Source organism: Anolis carolinensis, chromosome 6, assembly GCF_035594765.1.
Source record: "Anolis carolinensis isolate JA03-04 chromosome 6, rAnoCar3.1.pri, whole genome shotgun sequence".
Classification (NCBI taxonomy): domain Eukaryota; kingdom Metazoa; phylum Chordata; class Lepidosauria; order Squamata; family Dactyloidae; genus Anolis; species Anolis carolinensis.
The window spans coordinates 110,486,218-110,505,167 of record NC_085846.1 but is presented as its reverse complement, the minus strand read 5'-3'; the positions used below and the strand labels follow the sequence as shown (position 1 = coordinate 110,505,167).

General features: G+C 42.2%; 1 protein-coding gene and 1 long non-coding RNA gene across 10 annotated transcripts in view; one reads left to right on the top strand and one right to left on the bottom strand.

The window, feature by feature from the left end:
- Positions 1 to 6,909, bottom strand: part of kmt2c (lysine methyltransferase 2C) — a 204,428-nt gene extending 197,519 nt beyond the window's left edge. For 5 of the 9 annotated variants that reach the window (XM_062957187.1, XM_062957192.1, XM_062957193.1 and 2 more), the window contains exon 1: positions 6,386 to 6,908. In XM_062957187.1, the coding sequence (XP_062813257.1) occupies positions 6,386 to 6,618 (233 nt within the window). In that variant the 5' untranslated portion in view covers positions 6,619 to 6,908. Of the gene's footprint in view, positions 1 to 6,385 lie in introns of all 9 variants that reach the window. The other 4 variants (XM_062957186.1, XM_062957190.1, XM_062957191.1 and 1 more) reach the window with 2 other exon arrangements.
- Positions 5,742 to 18,950, top strand: part of LOC134292397 (uncharacterized) — a 28,844-nt gene continuing 15,635 nt past the window's right edge. The window contains exon 1 of the long non-coding RNA XR_009999627.1: positions 5,742 to 6,301. This is a non-coding gene — a long non-coding RNA (uncharacterized LOC134292397). The remainder of the gene's footprint in view (positions 6,302 to 18,950) is intronic.

The window sequence follows — 18,950 nt, the reverse complement described above, 5'->3', positions numbered from 1 at the left end:
ACAACAAAATATCTGGGAGTCCTCTGGACCATGCTCTACAAGAAGCAATGCTTGAATATCATGCAAAAAGTGGGTGCTAGAAATAATATCATATGAAAGGTGACCAGCACAACCAGATATAGTGAAGACACCTGCACTTGCACTTTGCTACTTTGCTGCTGAATACGCATGCTCAGTATGGAATCCACATTAAAACAGTGGATGTGGCTCCTAATGAGACATGCCGCATTATCACAGGATTTCTACACTCAACACCACTGGAGAAATTATACTGTTTAGCAGGTATTGCACCATCTGATATCTTAGAGCAGTGGTTCTCAACCTGGGGTCCCCAGATGTTTTTGGTCTACAACTCCCAGAAATCCCAGCCAGTTTACCAGCTGTTAGGAATAAGTAAATAATGAACAAAACAGGGGAATTCCAGACAGGAAACAATCAGGGCAAACTAACACCTCTCAACAAAGGATTCCTCCAGGCAGGAAGCAGCCAGGCTTTGAAACTGCAAGGCTATTCAATGCTAATTGCACCATTCACATTTGCCTCCAACAGACAAGAGTTCTTTCTCCCACCCTGGACATCATTCCACAAATATATAAACCTTACTTGTCTAGTTTCCAATAGACCTCACGACCTCTGAGGATGCCTGCCATAGATGTGGGTGAAATGTCAGGAGAGAATGCTTCTGGAACATGGCCATACAGCCCAGAAAACTCACAGTAACCCAGTCTTTAAAGGGCTTACACTCTTTAAAAATGTAATTTAGGGTATAGAAAGAGCAGTATATGATTACAAGTAATAGTAGCAGCAGTTAACGTTTATTAAGACTTGTGATACATTGAATACCCCATTTATAGGAGGGACATAGAATACTTTTCCATGGAAAGGCAAAGGAAGTAAGCAGTTAAATATAAAAACATGCCGTTATAGAAATCTTTAAATGGCTTACAGATTTAGCATGTAATTATTGTATACATGTTTTAGCATAAAGCACCATTCAAGCAACACCTATCTAATAAACGAATGTCCCCACTCAATAATTTCCAAAGTTTCCTCTCCTCCTAACCACTTTGTAGTCACAAAAGAATGTGGAATTATCTTACAACATAAGCTTATTTTCTACCCGAGTTTTGAAATTAGAACAAGTCAAGTGCTCACCTTTAGAATCACACTGTTTTTGAAACCGAACTAATGGCAAGATCTGCTTTGTACAAAACCCCCACTAAACATTCTCTGTTAGGTAATTCTGCTGTTTTCAGTACTTGAGGGCACTTCTAAATACTTTGCAATATATATATTTTAGGGGGGAGTATATAATAGTAATTGGCACCATGTTAGGATGTGTTAACTATTTTTCCGAACCTTTCCCATCTGAATCTTTCTACAACATTTAGAAAAAAACATTAAAGCTGTATTTTCTGAATTTTGCAACATACTTAGAAATAAGAGTTTTGTTTTAACACTCACACAGATACCCCCAGGCAGGAAGCAGCTGGGCTTTGAAGCTGAAAGGCCATTCAATGCTAATCAAGGTGGCCAATTGCAACATTCACACTGGACTCCAACAGACAAGAGTTATTTCTCCCACCCTGGACATCATTCCAGAGATACATAAACCCCACTTGCCCAGTTTCTAACAGACCTCACAACCTCTGAGGATGCCTGCCATAGATGTGGGCGAAACATCAGGAGAGAATGCTTCTGGAACACGGCCATACAACCCGGAAAACTCACAGCGACCCAATACATAGAGAACATGTTGATCACTAAAAAAAACTATGCAAACAACAGTTCCAACATTACATGTATATTACTGAGATGGGACCCACAACTTAGGTCTCTCCTTCACATCCCTCTGACATTTTACCATAAGCTCCTGAACTTTTCAGTGCTATACCCACAATATTTTTGTACTAGATGTCTAAAATGTTATGTTACAAAGTTAATCATTGCCTATTAAAATCCGCTCTTCACAATTGTACTGATTGCTGGATTGCTTCGAAAACAAATGTAAAATAATAGAATATCTCATGCATTCTCTGAGTCCATGCTACTGCTATATATTACACCGAAGCCAAGTGCTTAGTACTAAACTATTTCCAAAAATCAGTGTAAAATAATGTTATGTGTTGTCGAAGGCTTTAATGGCTGGAATCACTGGGTTGCTGTGAGTTTTCCAGGCTGTATAGCCATGTTCCAGAAACATTTTCTCCTGACGTTTCACCCACATCTATATCAGGCATCCTCGGAGGTTGTGAGGTCTGCTGGAAACTAGGCAATTGAAATCCACACGCATGTGGACAATTTTGACAGAAAGGGGGGAAACCATGAAAATGAACAAAATCTGGCAACCAATACAGTAGAGTCTCACTTTTCCAACATTCGCTTATCCAAGGTTCTGGATTATCCAATGCATTTTTGTAGTCAATGTTTTCAATGCATTGTGATATTTTGGTGCTAAATTTGTAAACACAGTAATTACAACATAACATTACTGCGTATTGAACTACTTTTTCTCTCAAATTTGTTGTATAACATGATGTTTTGGTGCTTAATTTGTAAAATCATAACCTAATTTGATGTTTAATAGGCTTTTCCTTAATCCCTCCTTATTATCCAACATATTTGCTTATCCAACATTCTGCCGGACAGTTTATGTTGGTTAGGTGAGACTCTACTGTATTACTTCACTTCTTCTTCACTTCACTTCACTTTATTTCTTAATTAGTCGCTCTCCACCAGAGTGCTCCGAGCGACTTACAATTTAAAATATCATTCCACAATATAAAAGCATTCAGCATAAAAACATTCAACAGTGACTATTTGGCAAATTAGATCTGATTTACTTAAATGCACAACCAAACAGCCAAACTCTAAAATCAAGACAGTAAATAAAGAACAAAACAAAGGAATTCCAGACAGGAAACAATCAGGGCCAGCTAACACCTCCCAACAAAAGATTCCCCCAGGCCGGAAGCAGTCAGGCTTTGAATCTGCATGGCTATTCAATGCTAATCAAAATTGTAAATTGCAACATTCACACTTGCTTCAAACAGACAAGAGTTATTTCTCCCACCCTGGACATTATTCCATGGATATATAAACCCCACTTGCCTAGTTTCCAACACACCTCACAACCTCTGAGGACACCTGCCATAGATGTGGGCAAAACGTCAAGAAATAGTGCTTCTGGAACATGGCCAGACAGCTTGGAAAACTCACAGCAAGCCAATGTAGTTTTGAATGCATGTCTTCCATTTTCAAGCAAAAGCACATGCATCTCAAGAAGCAGCATTATGTTGGGGTTTTTTTGTGCTTCTTAGTATTTGAAGCTTTAAGAATGAAACACAGGTTTTAATTTCTTCACAACAGCTATCAGGGAAAGATGGCAGGATCAAGAAACAAAGCCCAAACCACCCAATCTTCCCCCAGCCACTCTCTTGTTGTTGTGGGTGCCCCTGCTGTGCCTTTTGACAGCTCCTAGGGAGGAGCTTCCCATTACACAATCTCCTTCCTGAGGTTGGGGGGCTGGCTGTTGGTGTGTGTGCATGTATGTATGCAGAAGGCAAGGAGGACTGTTCCCAAAAGTACAAGCAAAACAATATAAACCAGTTGCAGATATTCTTAAATCATAATCGGCTGGATGAAGAAAACTGTAAAATTGAAGCATGGGGCCAGGGTGAGAGGGAGCCAGCTCAGAGGGCAAAGGGAAACAGAAAGAACTTGGAAAAGAACGAGGATCAAGAGAAGGGCTCAGCTAAAAATAGAGAAAAGGAGGGTGACTGGGGAGAAGGAAGTGTCTGGGAAGGAAGGGAAAAGTTAAAGGGGAAGCAGGGCTCCGCTCTGGGAAAGATGGTGTGCAAGCTAAAAGCGAAAAAATGGAGATGGGCAGGGTGGTGGCAAAGGGGAGGAGGAAGTAAAGAAGGGTTAGTGAGATGACTTGGGATCATTCTGTTTCTTAAGGGAGCAGAGGAAGAAAGAGATGTAAGTTATGTGGTTTGCTGTGCATTTTCTGGGCTGTATGGCCATGTTCCAGAAGCATTCTTTCCTGATGTTTCACCTGCATCTATGGCAGGCATCCTGAGAGGTTGTGAGGTCTGTTGGAAACTAGGCAAGTGGGATTGATATATCTGTGGAAGGTCCAGGGTGGGAGAAAGAACTCTTGTCTACTTGAGGCAAGTGTGAATGTTGCCATTGGCTACCTTGATTAGCATTGAACGGCCTTGCAGCTTCAAAGCCTGGCTGCTTCCTGCCTGCCTGGGGGAATCCTTTTTTTGGGAGGGGTTAGCTGGCCCTGATTGTTTCCTATCTGGATTTCCTTTGTTTTCTTTATTTACTGTCCTGATTTTAGACTTTTTTAAAATACTGGTAGCTAGATTGTGTTCATTTTCATGGTTTCCTCCTTTCTGCTGAAATTGTCCACATGCTTGTGGGTTTCAATGGTTTCTCTGTGCAGTCTGACATGGTGGTTGTTAAGAGTGGTCCAGCATTTTGGTGTTCTCAAATAATATCCTGTGCCCAGGTTGGTTCATCAAGTGCTCTGCTATGGCTGACTTCTCTGGTAGAGTTAGTCTGCAGTGCCTTTCATGTTTCTTGATTTGTGTCTGGGCATTGCTGTGTTTGGTGGTCCCTATGCAGCCTTGTCCACAGATGCATGGTTTACGGTGCAAGGCTTTTCAATGCAAATCAAGGTGATTAATTGCAACATTCACACCTGCCTCAAACAGACAAGAGTTCTGTCTCCCACCCTGGACATTATTCCAGAGAGATATAAACCCCACTTGCCTAGTTTCCAACACACCTCACAACCTCTGAGGATGTCCCCCATAGATGTGGGCAAAATATCAGGCAAGAATAATAATACAGTAGAGTCTCACTTATCCAACATAAACGGGCCGGCAGAACATTGGATAAGTGAATATGTTGGATAATAAGGAGGGATTAAGGAAAAGCCTATTAAACATCAAATTAGGTTATGATTTTACAAATTAAGCACCAAAACATCATGTTATACAACAAATTTGACAGAAAAAGTAGTTCAATACGCAGTAATGCTATGTAGTAATTACTGTATTTACGAATTTAGCACCAAAATATCACGATGTTTTGAAAACATTGACTACAAAAATGTGTTGGATAATCCAGAATGTTGGATAAGTGAGACTACTGTACCAATAATAATAATAATAAAGGAGCCTCTGATGGCCTAGGGGATAAAAGCCTTGTGACTTGAACGTTGGGTTACTGACCTGAAGGCTGCCAGGTTCGAATCCCACCCGGGGAGAGCGCGGATGAGCTCCCTCTATCAGCTCCAGCTCCACACGGGGACATGAGAGAAGCCTCCCACAAGGATGGTAAAACATCAAAAACATCAGGGCATCCCCTGGGCAACGTCCTTGCAGACGGCCAATTCTCTCACTCCAGAAGCAACTCCGGTTGCTCCTGACACGAAATAATAATAACAACAACAACAATAATAATAATAATCTTTATATCCCGCTTTTCTCCCTCATGGGACCCAAAGCTGCTTCTGGAACATGGCCATACAGCCCAGAAAACTCAGCAACCCAGTGATTCTGGCCATGAAAGCTTTCAACAACACAACTTGGTAAAGAGCAAGAATCAAGAGAAGGGCTCAGCTAAAAATAGAGAAAGTAGGGGTGACTGGGGAGAAGGAAGTGTCTGGGAAAGAAGTGAAAAGTAGGCAGCACTCCACACTGGGAGAGAGAGGGAAAAGACTGTGCTAGTTAAAAGTGAAGAAATGGAGATGGGCAGGATGGTGACAAAGGGGAGAAGGAAGTAAATAAGGGATCGAGAGATGAGTTGGGAAGGATCACTCTCTGTTTCTCAACCTTTCACTGAGAGAGGGAGAAGAGGAAGAAAGAGAGGTGGGTTCTTCTCAACCTGGCCCTGGAGAAGAAGTAAGAACAAAAGGGAAGGAGAGAAAGGGGAGAAGAGGAGGTCAGAGGGGAGAGGAGGAGGAAGAGAGGCCAGAGGTGACCATTCTTGACATGGTCAGGAAAGGAGTCAGGGTGAAGTCCCAGCTGTGTTTCCCTCCTTCTCCCCAACCCAAGAGAGGCGAGTGAGGCTTCCTCTCAATCTAGTGCTGGAGAAGAAGTAAGAACAAAAGGGGAAAAGAGGAGGAGGAGGAGGGCAAAGGGGAGAGGAGGACGAGGAGGAAGAGGAAGAGGAGAGGTGACCAACCATTCTTGACATGGCAACTGGATCTCAGGAGGAGGAAGAAGGAGGCAACCCAGGCGAGGAGTTGCTGGAGCTGTCAAACCCCGAAGAGGGAAAGTGTTGTGTGAGCCTGCGTTTCTTTCTTTCTCCCCAACCTCCCCATATATATATATATACACACACATGATCTACGCCTTGAGCAACTTACTTCTTCCTGACTCTCTGGAAAGGGGAAGCGCCATCTTTGCGAGGCCGGCCCCTTGGTCTTTTGTCTGCGGCTGCCGAGGGGGGAGAGCCGAGCTCGGGGAGAAGGAGAAGTCTTTGTGGAAGAGGTGCTGGTGGTGGAGGAAGAGGAGGAGGAGGAGGCCCTTGCTGCTGCTGCTGCTGCTTTTGCTGCTGCTTCTTCTCCTCCGGCGCCGGGCTCTGCTCCTCCGTGGCCATCCTTACTCAGCAGCAGGAAGCGAAAGATACATGGAAGGAAGCGAAGGGGTGAAGAAGAGGGCGAGCCCGACGCTCCTCCTGCTGCTACTGCTGCTGTTGTTCTTGCTGCTGCTGCTGCTGTTCCTCCTTCTCTCCTCCTCCTCCTCCTCCTTCTTCTCCGCCTCCTCCTCTTCTCCTTCTACCTCCGCTTTGCATTGCTGGCCTCAGCCGCAGGTACAGGCAGCAGGAGCGGCGGTGCCAACATGGGGAAGAGGAGGAGGAGGAGGAGGAGGAAGGAGAAGAGAGCCCGCCTCGGTGACACGCAGCTGGGTCGGGAAGGCCAAGGCGAACCAGCGAGGAGGAGGAGGCTGCTCTTCCTCCTCCTCCTCTTCCTCCTCCTCCTCTTCCTTCCAAGGCTTCCTAGTGCGCTGGCCCGTTGCCCTTCGCCTGCCCGACGTGGAGGAAGTTTTGACAGCTCCTCCAGCTGCTGCGAAGAAGAAGAAGGAAGAAGGAGGAGGAAGGGCTGAGGCTGTTGTTGGGCATTTGCTTGTGTTGATATTACACTCATGACAGGGTAGCTGTCGTGGCGGGCAAGGAAAAGCTTTGGGGTGACTGTATCTGTATATATGTATGTATATATTTGTGTGCGGTCTGGGACAGGGAAAGGGATTGCTAGGCATTTCTGTGTCTATAGCAGGCATGGGCAAACTTAGGCCCTCCAGGTGTTTTGGACTTCCACAAATCCTAACATGTATGTATGTATATATGTGTGTAGCCTGGAGCAAAGAAAGTGATTGCTGGGCATTTGTGTGTGTATATATATATAGATGAATATAATATATGTGAGTGTGTGGCTTGGAGTAAAGAAAGTGATGGCTAAGCATACTATCTACATATGTATGCATATATACACATATATGCATACATATGTAGATAGTATGCTTAGCCCTGTGTGACCTGGAGCAGAGAAAGTGATGGCTGGGCATGTGTGTATGTATATATAGATAGATATATGTGTGTGTGTGTGTGGCTTGGAGCAAAGAAAGTGATGGCTGGGCATGTGTGTATGTATATATAGATAGATATATGTGTGTGTGTGTGTGTGGCTTCGAGCAAAGAAAGTGATGGCTAAGCATGTATGTATGTATATATAGATAGATATATGTGTGTGTGTGTGTGGCTTGGAGCAGAGAAAGTGATGGCTGGGCATGTGTGTATGTATATATAGATAGATATATGTGTGTGTGTGTGTGGCTTGGAGCAAAGAAAGTGATGGCTAAGCATGTATGTATGTATATATAGATATACAGTAGAGTCTCACTTATCCAACACTGGCTTATCCAACGTTCTGGATTATCCAACACATTTTTGTATTCAATGTTTTCAATACATCATGATATTTCTGTGCTAAACTTGTAAATACATTAATTACTACATAGCATTACTGAGTATTGAACTACTTTTTCTGTCAATTTTGTTGTATAACATGATGTTTTGGTGCTTAATTTGTAAAATCATAACCTAATTTGATGTTTAATAGGCTTTTCCTTAATCCCTCCTTATTATCCAACATATTTGCTTATCCAACATTCTGCCGGCCCGTTTATGTTGGATAAGTGAGACTCTACTGTATATAATTGGCTTGGAGCTAAGAAAATGGTTGCTGGACATCTTGAATTTATATGTGTGTGTCTGCATATGTGTGTGTGTGTGTGGCCTGGGGCAGAGAAAGTGGTTTCTGGGCATTTGTGTAACTATATATAGACGTATACTGTATATGTGTGTGGGGGTTGGAGCTAAGAAAGTGGTTGCTGGGCCATTGGTGTATCTTTATTTAGTTGTATATATGTGTATGTGGACTGGGGCAGGGAAAGTGGTGCTAAGCATTGGTGTATCTGTATATAGATGTATATGAGTGTGCATGTATATATGTGTGTGTGCAGCCTGGGCAGAGAAAGTGACTGCTGGGCATTCAGTTTTGTATTGTATATAGTTGTATATTGTGTATATACACACACACTGTATATTGTGTAACTATATAAGTTGTATATATGTGTATGTGGCCTGGGGCAGAGAAAATGGTTGCTGGGCATTTGTGTATCTATATGTAAATATATATGTGTGTGTGCGGCCTGGGGCACAGAAAGTAGTTGCTAGGCATTTGTGTATGTGTATATAGATGTATATATATGTAAGTACAGCTTGGAGCAAAGAAAGAAATTGCTAGGCATTTGTGTATCTATAAATAGTTGTATATATGTGTGTGTGGCCTGGAGGAGAGACAGTGGTTGCTGGTCATTTGTGTACATGTGTGTCTGTGTCTACACAGACATATGTTCATGTGTGTGTGTGTGTGTGTGTTTGTGTGTGTTCCCTAAGGCAAAGAAAGTAACTACTCTGCATTTATGTATATGTAACATATAGGGTTTGTGCTATGTTGGGCAAGGAAACTGACTTCTAGGTAGGTGAATGTATGGTGGGTCAGATTGGGCAAGGAAAGTTATCACAGGGTATTTAGTTGTGTGTGTATATATATGCATACACACAATAATAATAATAATAATAATAATAATAATATATGTGTATAGGGTGTGTTTGACATCAGGCAAGGAAAGTGATTGGGTGTGTGTGTATGAATATATACATGTGTATGTGGCATTGGGCAAGAAAGTGACTGCTGGGTATTTATGTGCATGTGTGTACATACATATACATATGGATGTTTGTCTAGATATCGGGCAAGGAAGTGGCTGGTGGATATTTATGTATGACTGGACACATATATACAGAGTATCTGTCAGATTATTTTGGTGTGCTGCAAGGAAAGTGTCTACTGGTGTAAATGTATGTATGATGTATATGTGTAAATGTGTGTATAGTGTGATGTTGGGCAAGGAAAGTAACTGCTGGATATGGATAATGTGTGTTTATAGATAGATAGATAGATAGATAGATAGATAGATAGATAGATAGATAGATAGACACAAATAGGATTTCTGGAGGTGTTTTATAGGGTAGGGAAAGTGGCTGCTGTTGTATAAATGTGTGTGTGATATATTCACCCTTATATCTTTTTTGGACACCCTATTATTTGTGTGTATATGTGTATACACACATATGTATATACACATATATGGTGTGTATGTATATATGTATACATATGTGCGTGTGTGTATATATATGATGTGTGTGTATGTCTTGAACTCTTTGGCCTCACTCCCCCGCCTCCTGCGCCGCGCATGCGCACTCCGCCCCCTCCCTCTCCCCTTTCCAGCACAGACCTCTCATTCGACGCGGCGCCGCCAATGACCTCACAGGCTGGCAGTGGCGGAGAGGGAGGCGCCGGTGGGAGGGAAAACGTGGAATCCCGGAATCCCGGACTGGATCGGAGGTGGATTTTCCCCTTTTTCAGCTGTGGGAGCGCAGCCAGGGGGAGCCCGTCACTCTCCTGCGTGTTTGTGTTGCTGGGCGTGCCTGAGGTGTATGGACCCAGCTCTCTGTGTGTTTGTTGAAATAATAACCCGTGTTGTGGCTTTCTCGTGGGAACAGGTGTAGTTCCTGACACGCGTTTTTTCATCACGGGTGGGGAATGATGCCTTTCTTAGAGGAAACAAAAAGGATCCTGCTCTTTTGAATCGCATACTTGAGGCCATATCTGCACTGCCATACAAATAATCCGGTTTCTGACTCCGGATTACCTGCTTTGAACTGGATCATATGAGGCCCCTTCTACACTGCTATATAATCCAGTTCAAAGCAGATAATCTGGATTCAGGAACTGGGTTATATGGCAGTGCGGATGGGGCCTTTCACTATTGTTACTAGTGAAATAAAACAAAAGAATTCGAAAAGTTTCTCTTAACCTTCTCATCAAGAAGCACCTTGTTTGCCTTCAAGTCTTTTCTGATCGATAACAAGCCTAAGGTAAACCTATCAGGAGGCTGAGAGTGTGTGACTTGCCCAAGGCCACCTAGTGGGTTTCCATGAGTGAGTGAGGATTTATACCCCTTGTCCTAAAGTGCATCTACACAGTAGACTTAATGTAGTTTGACACTGCTTGAACTGCCATGGTTCTGTGCAATTAAATTCTGAGAGTTGTAGTTTTGCAAGTTCTTTTGCCTTCTGTGCCAAACAATGCTGGTGCTTCACCAAATAAGTGCAGTAGAGTCTTGCTTATCCAACCTCTATTTACACAACATTCTGTATTATCCAACGCAATCCGCCTTTTAGTAGTCAATGTTTTTGCAGTCCATGTTTTCAATACATTGCAATGTTTTGGTGCTAAATTCGTAAATACAGTAATTAATACACATACATGTATTGAACTGCTTTTTCTATCGATTTGTTGTAAAACATGAGGTTTTGGTGCTTAATTTGTAAAATCATAATGTTATTTGATGTTTAATAGGCATTTCCTTAAAGTAAAGGTAAAGGTTTCCCCTGATGTTAAGTCCAGTCCTGACCGACTCTGGGGGTTGGTGCTCATCTCCATTTCTAAGCCAAAGAGCCAGCGTTGTCCATAGACACCTCCAAGGTCCTGTGGCCAGCATGACTGCATGGAACGCTGTTACCTTCCCGCCGGAGCTGTACCTATTGATCTACTCACATTGGCATGTTTTCGAACTGCTAGGTTGGCAGGAGCTGGAGCTTAACAGCGGGTGCTCCTTAATTCCTCCTTAACGTAAAGGTAAAGGTTTCCCCTGACGTTAAGTCCAGTCGTGTCCAACTCTAGGGGTTGGTGCTCATCTCCATTTCTAAGCCGAAGAGCCGGCATTGTCCGTAGAAGGTCATGTGGCTGGCATGACTGCATGGAACGCCGTTACCTTCCCACCAGAGCGGTACCTATTGATCTACTCACATTGGCATGTTTTCGAACTGCTAGGTTGGCAGAAGCTGGAGCTAACAGCGGGCGCTCACTCCGCTCCCCGGATTTGAACCTGGGACCTTTTGGTCTGCAAGTTCAGCAGCTCAGTGCTTTAACACACTGAGCCACCGGAGGCTTCTTATTATCCAACATTTTCACTTATCCAACGTTTATGTTGGATAAGTGAGACTCTACTGTAGTTATTTTTTTTAATATTTCTGACACTGTTGCCTCTCCAAGTTATACACCCAATAGCATTGAGTTAGGGCAGTTGAAGTAGTGTCGAACTGCACTAATTCTATAGTGTGGCTGCACACCAGGAAAGAATCCATGGGAGGAGAGTTTCCAGCTGCTGCTGGAGGAGGAGGAGGAGGAGGAGGAGGAAGAGCAGGAGGGGTGCTATTGGTTATTCTAATCCTACTCCCCACCCTCCCTCCCTTGGGGTGGGGGCCTGGCTGGCTGTCTGGCTACCTGCCCAGATTCAGGGAGGCTCAGCGCAGGGGGGTTAAGCCTCATTACATGGGATTTAGCTTGTCCGCAGCACAGCAATAGGTCTGGGGGCAGGGTCTGCTTGGATGATCCTGTGCCAGGAGGTCCTGGAAGCACACCTGAAATGTGTTCAAAGGACTTCACCAAGGTCAGGCATGGGCAAACTTTGTCCCTCCCTCCAGGTGTTTTGGACTTCAACTCCCACAATTCCTAACAGCCGGTAGGCTGTTAGGAATTGTGGGAGTTGAAGTCCAAAACACCTGGAGGGAGGGACAAAGTTTGCCTAATGCTATGGGAGTTGTACTTTGATGAGGTTTTTGCTTTGGGTTTCTGGGCTGGGCTTGTTTTGAAAGCAAGCTTCCCGATGACCCTGGTGGAGATGACTTTTTATTTGTTTATTCCTAGCCTTCCAGAGCCTTTCTTCAGGTCTTTAGATAACAAGCTTTAGGATTAACTACTATGGTGAGTTGCAACATAGCAACTGCTGACTCAGAGTTGTGGGCAATAAAAGGATTACCCTTGCCTGAGCCATAGGTGCACAATATGACAGAGAATATGCTTTTCACATAGCCATGGATTGATCTCTTTTTCCCCAATAATGGACAGATAATTCACACTCCAGCCTTACTTTCTTTCCTCAGTGTCTGTGCCTTTTGGCTTCTTGGCCTTTACACTATAGAAATAGTTCCATAGCATTCAAAATAACCCAGCTATATTATTTTTCCCATATTTCACACTGAGTGATTCACAGCAGTGTGCCGTATCTCTTGGAGAAGGACCTGGGTCAAAATACAAATACTGTATATACTCGAATATAAGCCTAGTTTTTCAGCCATTTTTTTAAGACTGAAAAAGCCCCCCTCGGCTTATACTCGGGTGAGGGTCCTGGTTGGCTTATATTTGGGTCAGCTTATACTCGAGAATATATGGTACATTTATTTTTTTCTATTATTATTTGTATTATTACATTTATTATTTTTCTCTATTATTTTTCTACTACTATTACATTTATTTTACTCTATATTATTAATAATACATTTATTATTTTACTCTATTTATATTATTAATAATACATTTATTATTTCACTCTGTTTATTATTACTTGTATTATTTTCCTGTATTATTATTATTATTATTATTATTATTATTATTATTATTATTACATGTATTATTTTACTCTGTTATTATTCAAACAATACATAAGCACATTTACATTGAAGAATATGAGAATAATGATTTGATCAGAGTTGGACAGTCTTATCTTAAATTTGAGCTTTATGTAAATATTCAAAAACATTTAACCTACTGATGCCTTAATTAATGTAATTTTATTGGTATCTATTTTTATTTCTGAAATTTACCATCCTCAGCTTATACTGGAGTCAATGTTTTCCCAGTTTTTTTGTGGTAAAATTAGGTGCCTTGGGTTATATTCGGGTTGGCTTATACTCCAGTATATACGGTATCATTTATGTTTAATATGGTCGGAAGCTGATTTTACACATTTTTAGTAATTATGTGCAGAAAAGAAACTTTGTGTACATCAAACCATCATAAAATATTGTATGGATATTATTAACAAGGAATTGCTTCTGGTGCCAAAAGTCACGAAGGGGTTTCAATATTTAATAACTCCTATATTAATTATTTAAATTACATGTAAAAATCAAATCTCATAAATGGCATCCAATGCCATACATCATACACAATATATACAGGACCCCTTTGTGGTGTTCAGCCCACCCTGAAGTTGTTGCTAACACGGAGCAAAAATCCTTCTCAGGCAGCCATCGTCTTGAGTTTCAAGTTGCTTACAAGCTGTTGCACAATGACATGCTGTCTGTGTGATAACAGCACACGGTTTTCTCAGAAAAGCGATGGGCTAATAGTTGCACAACTGTGCATTGCAATGTTGCAACGGGTGCGTGTGTTCTTATAAAAGGGCCCTCTCTGGAGATGTGATTTTGCCGAAGACAGACAACTGAGGCTATTATCCTGTGTACATTTATTCCCATTGGACTCTCTGGGATTTAGCTCTTGGGTAAATATGTATAGGGCTATGCTACGTGCCTGCAGTCCCAAACAAATGTCAACATGATGGCCGTTTTAAGCAAAAATAGTTGGACTCATCAGGCAACATGCGGGTCTCCTTTGTGGCCATCAGATTATACCGCTCCCCAGGCGATTTCACAGAATGTGTTTATTGGTCCTGAAATATTTAAAACACAATAAAAGCTTTTTTTCCCCCAATGGTTTTAACAATACCGCACAAGTGTGAATGTACCCTCAGGACTAGTATGTTAGCAACGGCGAAGAATTTGGTACCTAATGGTTAAAGTAAAAAAGGAAACCCAGCAACTATATCCAGTAATGTTTCGCTGTCCCATTCTCTTTGGAACAGAATACTTGCCTGGACTTGTAGTGCCATGGCCAGTTTTGTGTTGTAGCAGGCCAGGTTTGCTGCCCTTTCCGATGCTATGGGTCTTCTCCATACATCTGAAACAACATTTTTCAATATTACAGAAACAGTAGAGTCTCATTTATCCAACCTTCGCTCATCCAACATTCTATCTGCCTTTTAGTAGCCAATGTTTTTGTAGTCAATGTTTTCAATACATTGCGATGTTTTGGTCATAAATCCGAAAATACAGTTATCACTACATAACGTTACTGTGTATTGAACTGCTTTTTCTGTTGATTTGTTGTAAAACGTGTTTTGGTGCTTAATTTGTAAAATCATAACGTAAGTTGACATTTAATAGGCTTTTCCTTAATACCCCCTTATTATCCAACATTTTTGCTTATCCAACGTTCTACTGGCCCATTTAGGTTGGATAAGCGAGACTCTACAGTATACAAAGTATTAGCTAAAGGCTATCTATTTTCACCCTCATTTAAATGTCACCTGGTAATTAAACAAGCTAACATAGTGACATTTTCTTCTGCTCTTAGTCCCAGTTTGGCTCTTTGTGTATCATTAACTATTTCTTTTTATCAAAGCAATTTTTGGGATTGGTCTTTATTGTGACACTGAAATTTAGCTCAGGCTAGAACTAATGGAGGTATAGATAGTGCCAGTTCTTATGGTTTTCCCTCCCTCCTCCATGTTACAACGTGAGTGAGATAACACTGCATTTGGAGGTCATATAACAACAGATAAGAGACACAGCCCTGGAAAAAGACAAGATTCTGCTCCTGGAGTGATGACACAGCAAGAAAATATCCATATCTCTGTGGGACCCTGTCAAACATTCAATAATAGACAAGAGCTATCCAAAACATCTCATTCTTACGGAGCCCCCGGTGGCATAGTGGATTAAAGCCTTGTGACTTGAAGGTTGGGTTGCTGACCTGAAGGTTGCCAGGTTCAAATCCCACCTGGGGAGAGCGTGGATGAGCTCCCTCTATCGGCTCCAGCTCCATGCAGGGACATGAGAGAAGCCTCCCACAAGGAGGTTTTTTGATGTAAAAACATCAAAAAACATCTGGACATCTCCTGGGCAATGTCCTTGCAGACGGCCAATTCTCTCACACCAGAAGGGACTCAAGTTGCTTCTGACACACACAAAAATCTCATTCTTGAATGGGAGGAGATCGTAGAGTTAGAAGGGATCATAATAGTCATGTAATTCAACCCTTTTAGGAAATTCTGAGTCCTCCAATGCAACTCTAAATACTTCTCTAGGAATCTTTATCGTTCACTTCCAGCAAAAGTTGAACACAGAGTTGCAGCAGAGGATCCAGAGATTTCCAGAGAGGTGTTTCTTAGGTTTGAAAAGACTCTATTTGTGTATTTTCACTTTCACCATTGGCCTTGCTTTCCTAACCATGTAAAAGTGGAGGGCTTACTGTCCATCCAAAGCACTTCTGAGAGATGGCCATCTAAACTTTGTTTTAAAATCTCCTATCAAGAAGAGCCCACCATTCCAACATCTCTAAACTTCAGGAAATTCTGAGACTCTCCCTTCTTTTAATATTGTTTTAGGAATTACTCTTTGGACTGGTAGATATGAAACGTGTTCTCCTTTCCACTTAATAGTCCTCAAGTTATCAGAAGATGGATTATTCTAGCTCTTCTCATTGTTCTTTGTGCCAAACCCACCCTGTGACTTACAGGACTTGGTTTCCAAACCCTGTCCCATTTTGTCTGCTTTCCTCTGGATATGTGCCAGCATGTGATCCTCCTTGAATTGTGGTGCCCAGAACTAGACACAATATTCCAGGTGAGGTCTGACGAACAGACTGAACAGAACCATTCTTTAAAATTAAGGACAGCTGATTGTGTTCCAAGACAAGGACAAATAGTTTGGAACTACAAACAATGGACCTCCTTGCTCTGGTTATTATCCTTGCTACTGTATGGAGCCCGGGTGTGTTATTACAGACTTGGTTACAACTATAATAACAGTGGAATGAAAGTGACTATTATAAACTGGTTTAGTACCTAGGCAAGGATGCTTTCTTTGTGGGTTGTTTCATTTTCCTTCTACCTGTGGTCAATTGTGTACAACTGTGGCTCCATGGAAAGGGGGAAGGGAGTAAAACGCACTGTACTCATCCACTCATTCCAGCTTTCCATTGTTTTCCCTGACTCAGAAAAAAAAATCTTATACTTGCCAACATTTGCAAATTAAAACTGAATCACAATGTTTTTTTCCCCAAGGAGAAGCTAGAAGCTGAACCAGCATGTTGACCAGAAACTTCCCTCTCTTTAAAAAGCAAACAAGACTTCGATCAAAAAATATGTTCAGATATGTAGTGATTTCCAAACTCTAGTCCAGTGGTTCTCAACCTTCCTAATACTGCAACCCCTTAATACAGTTCCTGATGTTGTGGTGACCCCAACCATAAAATTATTTTTGTTGCTATTTCATAACTGTAATTTTGCTACTGTTATGAATCATAATGTAAATATCTGATATGCAGGAGGTATTTTCATTAACTGGACCAAATTTGGCACAAATACCCGAATGCCCAAATTTGAATACTGGTGGGGTTGAGGGTGGATGATTTTTGTCATTTGAGAGTTGTAGTTCCTGGGATTTACAATCAATGAGCAATTCCAACGATGGAATTGAACCAAACCTGGCACACAGAACTCCCATGACCAAAAGAAAATACTGGAAGGGTTTGGTGGACATTGACCTTGAGTTTTGGAGTTGAAGTTCACCTACATCCAAAGAGCACTGTGAACCCAAACAATTATGGATCTGGACCAAATTTATACTCAAATACTCAATCTGTACAAATTTGAACACTGGTGGAGTTTGGGGGAAATAGACCTTGATATTTGGGAGTTGTAGTTGCTGGGATTTATAGTTCACCTACAAACAAAGAGAACTTTCAACCCCACCAATGATAGGATTGTGCCAAACTTCCCACACATATAAAGGTAAAGGTAAAGGTTTCCCCTGACGTTACGTCCACTCGTGACCGACTCTGGGGGTTAGTGCTCATCTCAATTTCTAAGCCAAAGAGCCGGCGTTGTCTATAGACACCTCCAGGTCATGTGGCCGGCATGACTGCATGGAGCGCTGTTACCTTCCAGCTGGAGCGGTACCTATTGATCTACTCACATTTGCATGTTTTCGAACTGCTAGGTTGGCAGGAGCTGGGGCTAACAGCAGGCGCTCATTCCGCTCCCGGGATTTGAACCTGGGACCTTTTGGTCTGCAAGTTCAGCAGCTCAGTGCTTTAACACACTGTGCCACCAGGGGCCCTATTGGGAGTTGTAGGTTCTGGGATTTATAGTTCACCTACAATCAAAGAGAACTTTGAACCCCACCAACGATAGGATAGTGCCAAACTTCCCACACATGACCAACAGAAAATACTGGAGGGATTTGGGTTCCTAAGACCATCAGAAATATGTGTTTTCTGGTGGTCTTTGGCGACCCTCCCAGGGGTCTTGACCGGAAGGTTGAGAAATGCTGCTGTATTCCTTCAGGTGTTTTTGGACTTCAACTCCCAGAATTACCAGCTGATTTGGTCAATGATTCTTAGGAGCCCCGGTGGCGAAGTGTGTTAAAGCACTGAGCTGCTGAACTTGCAGACCAAAAGGTCCCATGTTCAAATCCCGGAGCGGAGTGAGCGCCCGCTGTTAGCCCCAGCTTCTGCCAACCTAGCAGTTCGAAAACATACCAATGTGAGTAGATCAATAGGTACCTCTCTGGCGGGAAAGTAACGGTGCTCCATGCAGTCATGCCGGCCACATGACCTTGGAGGTGTCTACGGACAACGCCAGCTCTTCGGCTTAGAAATGGAGATGAGCACCAACCCCCAGAGTCAGACATGACTGGACTTAATGTCAGGGGAAAACGTTTACCCTTTACCTTAACTACCACCAATTCCTCAATACAGTAGAGTCTCACTTATCCAAGATAAACGGGCCGGCAGAACGTTGGATAAGCGAATATGTTGGATAATAAGGAGAGATTAAGGAGAAGCCTATTAAACATCAAAATAGGTTATGATTTTACAAATTAAACACCAAAACATAATGTTATACAACAAATTTGACAGAAAAAGTAGTTCAATACGCTATAATGCTACGTAGTAATTACTGTATTTACGAATTTAGCACCAAAATATCATGATATATTAAAAATATTGACTACAAAAATGCGTTGGATAATCCAGAACGTTGGATAAGCGAATGTTGGATAAGTGAGACTCTACTGTACTTTATTTCCCATACCACCATACGTCGCCACAGCAACGCATGGCCGGGCACAGCTAGTACATTATATATCTGCTATGTGATAAAAGTAAATTCAATAAAAACTATTTTTTTTAAAATAAAATAAAAGCTCCACCTTTGGAACAAAACCCCAGCTTTTCTAGTACCTCTCCGCCCCATACTTCCCTGTGCCAGGATTTTGTGTGAGTGTGGTTGTGTGCAGCAATGCTGTGCCCACTGTGGCTCAAAGAGAGGTTTCAGGGGAGGGTGCAGGGAGAGATATTATTCTGGAGCAAGGCAAAGTGTCTTTTATGGAGATGG